Here is a 7,167-nt window from a genome sequence, read left to right on the forward strand (position 1 = left end):
ACTAAATTAAAAAACATCTTACTAAAAACTGACATATCTTACACAAAATTTATCAGGTTTGTAGAAGTTAGGAAAAATATTACGACACTCTGGATGTATCCTGCCAGGTGCGAATTCTGCATATAATTTCTGTAGAGGGTCATGAAGAACCCTGACTAGTAGCAGCAAGTAGTGCAGTTGTACTGCCACATGGATTTTCTTGGAATGAAGCCTTAGTTGTAATGATGCTCAATACAGGAAGACTTTACACAAAGCTTCATAATACTTCATCTGTAATAGAAACTTTTCTCACTGCAATCACTCATGAGTGCAGACTAATGATAGTAATCAGTAGGTTTATGTATTTCTGCAGTTGTAGATGTGTCTTATACATAAACATCCTTTCACAGTTAATGCTTCTATCTTGAGGTGTTTAAGTGTGGGAAAAGTCTTAGGTATCTGTTCCTTGTTTCCTCTTAGTGGGATTGTAGATACACTCTGGAGGTGGTGTTAACTTTCAGCATTTTTACTGATAAATGATAGATTTTCATTTTTTAAAAAGTTATCCTACAGTTCCAAATTACTTCTCAAGCAATGTCATTTCCATGCTGAATGAAAGATCCAGAGGATTTCACATAGAAATTAGTATCAGCATGCCAAAGAGTACATTAAGTTCATCTTGCAAATACAGTTCTTGACAAGTATTAGAGAAAACAGCAATATTCTCTTGCTTTATTGAGGGAAAGGTAGAGTATTTCCTGAAACGGCTAAAAAGAAACACATTTGGAAACAATGTATATTGGTTTGGAAAATTGTTTTGGAAGATGAGGATTTGTAGCTAATCTTGCTATGAGGCCTCACTGAAAGGAACATAGTAATGGCCTAACTTTTTCATTTTTAAATGTCTATTTAAACGCTGGTTGAATGACCACTTCCTCTAGTGGATAACTCCATTATCATCCTCCAAGTTAATTTGAAAGGCGCAATATCTGTTACACAATACAGTGTATTTTTAAAACTCCTTCAGTGGAGGACATAGAGTTGTGCTTCTGTCCTCTGAGTCATGTGGTGTTCTCCTTCCACACCCCCACACCCCCCACTGACAATGAAGAAAACCTGACAGTTGTTCTTTAGTGGAAAACATCCAATGACAAGCTCTCTTCCAAGAAGACCAAAGGAACCTTTCAGCCTTTTGTGCCCTAAAGTGATGGGCTTCAGAAGAAACAGGGTTGTCACTCACCTGAGAGGAGTTGAATACTCACATGAAACACTGAGACATTAGATCTGGAGGGTTTTCTCCTCCAGCTTTCTTCCTACAGATGGCAGGTGGTTCATGGTCGATATGGCCATTTCAGTTCTTGAAACACTCGAGCACTATAGAAACAAAACCATGTTCTCCCATTATTTACTGCAAGGTTTTCTTCATGATCCTTTGGAAGTGTTTGCATCAATGTATTTGACAAGTCACCTGCAACAGACTGCGGTGTGCTCTTGTATCCTGCATCTGTGAATTTCTCCTACGTGACGTATGTTGTCCTACTCCCTATGTCCCTGTGCCACCATCCTGGCGCAGTGCACTGTGCCCTGATGTTCCTTGGTCACCAGTGAGGCCAGAAGTAATATGATGCTGTGGATTTAGGTTACAAATACGTTGTTTAACCAACCAGTAGTCTTAGCATCACTCTTCACTTTGTGCTACCGTCTTTTCTTTAGTAGGATTATTCATTTTTGAACCGCTGGTGTTCATGATACTTAGAGATGTCCTTTTTCCTTTTGAGTTTGTCCTTCCATCAGCAATGGCTGTAATTAGTCAGTGGATTCCAAGTTTTTTACTAAACTTCTGATGAAAAGTAGGTCATACAAGTAGCACTTTCTTAGCAAGCCAATTTACATGTTTTTTTCTTTTACTCCCCACCATCTTTGAGTTGATCCATACTGTTGTTAGGATTATCTGTGCAACAGTCAAAGGGCAAGTGATTATGAGGCAGTATTTAAAAGCATGAATAGATACTTGTGTGTGTATACAATTCATGCGTATGACTCATTCACATTTCTCTGGGTGTTTTTTTTTTACCCTATCTTTTGTGTTTAGAACACCACTCCTGGGATAAGCAGTATTATAACTATACCCTGTGACCAGTTCATTAGGCCGTCAAGGAAAGACACAGAGCCCTATAGAGGTTTTCTTCTTGTTTTCAAGTAATTTATGGATCTGCATGTCTCTAAATCTCTTGGTTAGATGTGGCTCTGGTGGGGGGTGGGAACAAAAAACAACTCCGCTTACGTATTTTTGAAGCTGATAAAACTGTTGTCCCCATTACACAATACGTGTCAGGCTGAGCAGAACTGCTTCCTGTTGCAGAATTCTCAGTATCAACACTCATAAGCAGCAGTATTTAATTGTATTCTTACACTTAAAAATATTTAAGTGACTGGGAGTGATCCAGAAACTAGAGAATCGTCCTCGTGAGTAGCTTTGATCTGCCTAAAGTTGAAATGGCAACTTTGAACTTCCACTGCGGGACCTGCTAAAAATCAGAAGTTGCTTATGTTTAAAGCCTTGGGCACCACCTCCTCAGCTGTTTCTTAGGGTTGTGCTTGGCCTTTGTGCCTATTCTGGATGTGTAAAGCAATTGTCTGATTTCAGTCATGGTGTCCTTCCACTTAAGCAAAGGGCAGGTGGATCTGTGTCTCTGCGCCTGTTCTCCTTTATCTGTCACGGCAGTCTGGAACTTAGGGAAAACAGATTGAAGGCTACTGATAGTACATTATGCACACCGGTTCTTTGACATCCACATCGCGTTTAGTAAATAAGCTAATACACCCCAATGGTCAGAGTTCCTCCACCACGTCTGAGGAACCTACTTTCTTTGGAAGGATACTCCCTCAGTAAAATACCTTCATTCCTGGAAGACAGCTGACTAGAAATCTGCCTGGCCGAAGTGGCTTGTTTTACTGGCTCTTTCGGTACACTTAAAGGAGAGGGGGCCTCATCCTCACTGTATAAAACAGCTCTTTTGGTCCTATGTGCACTTACTGATGACAAATCAATTTGCTTTCTCCCCATATGCATTTTTCGTGCTTTATTGCTTTTGTCTTAACACTTTTAGATGCACTTCAGTTACTCTAGTTTTTTTAATACCTCTGTTTGGCATTGTAATTCATGGAAACATGCAGGTGTTTATGGTTCTTTGCAAACTTTAGATCAGTTTCATGTAATAACTTGCTCTGTGACCTGCTTGTAATTTAAACTTCTTAGAGTTCAGTCAAAGTTTGATAGAATTGGGAGAGCAAACACCTTAAACTCCAGTCCTAAAGCTCATCTAATTATTTGAGCTTTTGACTTTGCTTCCTGTTACATTTGTAACAGTAAATGGTCTATCTCAGATTATCAGCATTACTTGAAAAAATGCAGTTTATGCAGAAGATAGCAAAATTTGCATAGCTAGTTTGGTAATCAGTTAATAATACTGGTTCCAAAAAACTTCTGTTCCAATCTCCCAACAGTTTGTGCCTACTGAATATAGTTCCAGAATTTATCATTCTTCTGGTTTTTATTTATTATTATATAACTTCAGGAAAACTTAAATAAAACTCAGACACCCCTTTAGATCTCAGCCAAATTCTGCTTCGAATCTGGAGTGGTTTGGCTCTTTTCTTAGAGCAGCCTGGAATGTAGATTCCTACGCTTTCCCAGATCGCTTATTGAGTGGCACATACCAAGTAAGTTACTACTCTTCATATCACCTACCGGCTTCACAAAACTGTTTAGCAGTACTGGCCCAAAGAAGTAAGTACTGGATATTCTCACTTCTGTAGGTATCTGTTACAGAACAAACTTCTGCTACATAAAGCAGAAGGCATCATCTCATGCAGTTTATGGCACATCTCATTCTGTGGAAGTTACAAACCTTTATTCATTCGCTGCTGGAAGTGTGATATACAGAGCTGATAGTCTTATTTTTAATGCAGTCCAACATTGAATGCTTACAAGAAAAGTGGTAATAGCAACTAGCACTTGGGGATGTGTAACTTTAAAAAAAACAAAACAAAAAAAAACCCAACCCGCCAAACATGTTTGTCACCCATCTTTGCTTTGTCAGACAGGTTTTGCCTTAGATTCTCTGCAAGAAAGTTCAAAACAAAGTTTCTAAACCCTCTCTCAAAAAATCACTTGAACTAAGATCTTAAACATATGACACTTAAGAACATGGTGATAAAGTGTTACTACGTAAGGCCTTCCTGTGTGCACAAATCCATTCTCAGCTATAGCTTCTCCTCCCTTCCGCAGTGACCCCTCAGGGCAGCAGCCTCAATACTGAGAGGAGAGTACAACACAGGAATGACAGAATGAAGTAAGCCATTTAAGGGGAACACCTCTGAGGCAGGTTATCCTGAATGCAGAAAAGGTTTAATACCTAACAGATTTTCATTTCTAAATAGGTTTAACATTACTGAACAACTCTTTACACCTTTTCTTCTCAGCAGTTGGATTTCAGATCCAGAAATGTTCCATGAAATAAATGTTCCCTTGTTTAAACCTGAAGTTCTTTTCTGTAAGAGGCGGCAAGATGTTCAGATTCAGTGGGGTGCCAGTTTAGTAATTTTGTTCCAAATGCATGGTGAGAATAATCTTTCTCCTAAAATGAAGCACAAGGATAAGTAATAACTTTTTATGCATGATAAGCATCAAAAATATGAGCCTGCTGGTCTTAGCTTTTCATTTTTCTTTACCTTTGTCTTTCAGTCAGAGCCTCCTGCAGTGTGCACACAATGTGATCAATAACTCAATAACTTTTTTCATGCAGTAATTATCTCTATGTGGTATTATCTGAACACTGTTTTTCTTTATTACCCAAAAGATGCAGGAGATATTTATGTAACCAGCTGATCCCATTTTGGATGAAGCTGCTTCACGACAGCAGGAGAAAGTTTGTTTTAAATATCCTTTTTAACGAATGCTGTACGGAAAGCTTACCAGGCAGTACTTTCTTCTAAGGTAGAAATTATTCTATGTACTCTTTTGTACTTAATACTTGGTTTAATTAAGCACAAAGTAAATGGAAGTGTCCTGCAGATGAACAGAGTTTTAAGTAATTAAGTGAGTGGCTTTTATTAAGAGAGCCTGTTTGGGAAAGGGGTACAACTGTTCTGAAGTTCCTAGACGATGACTGGACTACTCATTTTTTTAGACTGAGTCTTGTCTTAAAAAAATAACATTCCTTTCTGGGATATATTCTTGTTTCATTAGCTTCTAATTTTTGCAGGTTGAGATCTTGCAAGAGTCAAGAATGATGATTCCAGACTGCCAGCGCAGATTAGAAGCTGCACATGCGGATCTCGCTCAACTACTAGTAAGTATAGCACCAGAAGCCACGGATAAGAAATGCTGCTGTTCCGTGGTGAACTTGGATAAACATGATTGCCTGCACTGCATCTGCAGCCTGTTGGAACCAGATTGGAGAATTACTTTTTGTAGTTTCCCAAGACCAGGATCCTATATCATACCGGTGTTTCATTGTAGATAACTATCTTTGCAGACCTGGTCTTCAGTCTATGAAAACCCTGTGTCAGAATACTGGAAGCTGTCTTTAAGGGAATGAACACTCAGTGTACACTTACACTAAACTGCTAGGATGGACTCGGAGTTCCTGTGCTAGTTACACGATTGGCAAAAATTGTTCACCCACATTAGGTACTTTCCTAGATAGTGTAGGTGTATACACTATGCCTGTAACAAACCTTAGTACTTTTATTACACTATTGACAAGAAACAAAGGCAGACGAGTCCCTGCCGAGTACTGCTTTTATGATGTATTAGTGAGGTGAGCACTAGTGCCACATTTCTAAGATATGAATACCTGTAGGAATAAATAGTATTTTGTACAGATAGATTCAGTGAAACTGTACAAAGCTTGGTGATAATCATGTTTCATTTTAAAAGCTGCATTCTCCTCAAGAATTCAGCTACACGTATAAATGCTACTGTGAATCTAAAAATACCTTAAATTAAGCCTCAGGCACATTTGATGGCTAAAATGCAAATCCCTTCTCAAAAGAGCTCAGTGTGTCTTATCCTCAGGTAGTACGCCTCTGCTGTTTTCCAGAGTAAATGCTCAGTACCTGGCAGGATTTAGGGTCATTCAGCTGGTTAGTTGACAGTTAGCTGCTCTGGATTTCAGTGGCATGCATTAATGCTACTGATCCATACAGTCTGCTGTACAAACTTAAGGAATGGGGGCAGTTATTACCCTTGCTGTTAAGAATTTGGAAGTCTTTAAGGGTTACTTTCTGTGCTTAGCTCACATTCAGTGCTTTTATTAAAATCAGCTGTATAGTAGTACATTTTTTCAATTCTCAATATGTTTGAGCCTTTTCCTAACAACGACACTCTAGTTCTGAAGTGTGGTGTTACTGGTTCCAGTTACGCTATCCTTGGTTTTAAATATTTAACAGAATAACGTATCAGTATGCATAGGTCAAGTCTGCTCACATATGACAGCCATTATCCTCGACCTTAACTAGGAGAAAAGAAATTACCTGTACTTTGAGTCATGTGGAACTAGTGCTTTCAATAATGATTCTGTGAAACAAGGGGCTGTATCACAGAATAGTTTAGGTTGGAAGAGACCTATAAAGGTCATCTAGTCCAACCCCCCTGCCATCAGCAAGGACATCCTCAATTTGATCAGGTTGCTCAGAGCCCTGTCCAACCTGACCTTGAATGTTTCCAGGGATAAGGCTCTACCCCCTCTCTGGGCAACTTCTTCCACTGTGTCAGCCATTTTGGTGTTTAAAAAAAAAAAAATTAAAAAGACCCTACTCCTTGTATGTAGTCTGAATCTACCCTTTTTCAGTTTACAAACATTACCCCTTCTTCTGTTGCAGTGGGCCCTCCTAAAAAGTCTGTCCTCAACGTTTATTATAACCCTCCTATTACAGCCTTTCTCTGTATAAAGGGTCTTCTTGGAGCCTTCCATTTCCTCAGACTGAACCACCCCAAATCTCTCAGCCTGTCCTCGTAAGAGAGGTGTTCCATCCCTCTGATCATTTTTACAGGCACTTCTCTGATCCTGCTCCAATAGGTCCATGTCTTTCCTGTGCTGAGAACTCCTGCACATGGCATCTCACGAGAGCAGAGGGGGAGAATCCCCTCCCTCGACCTGCTGGCCACACTTCTCCTGATAC

At 39.4% G+C, this 7,167-nt stretch overlaps 1 protein-coding gene across 1 annotated transcript in view; it reads left to right on the plus strand.

The window, feature by feature from the left end:
- The window catches only part of TBCA (tubulin folding cofactor A), a 10,970-nt gene that overhangs the window by 2,128 nt on the left and 1,675 nt on the right, over positions 1–7,167 (plus strand). The window contains exon 2 of the mRNA XM_010159707.1: positions 5,247–5,333. Coding sequence (XP_010158009.1) covers positions 5,247–5,333 — 87 coding nt within the window. The remainder of the gene's footprint in view (positions 1–5,246; positions 5,334–7,167) is intronic.

The sequence above is a fragment of the Eurypyga helias genome, unplaced genomic scaffold, assembly GCF_000690775.1.
Source record: "Eurypyga helias isolate BGI_N326 unplaced genomic scaffold, ASM69077v1 scaffold14129, whole genome shotgun sequence".
In the NCBI taxonomy this organism is placed as follows: Eukaryota; Metazoa; Chordata; class Aves; order Eurypygiformes; family Eurypygidae; genus Eurypyga; species Eurypyga helias.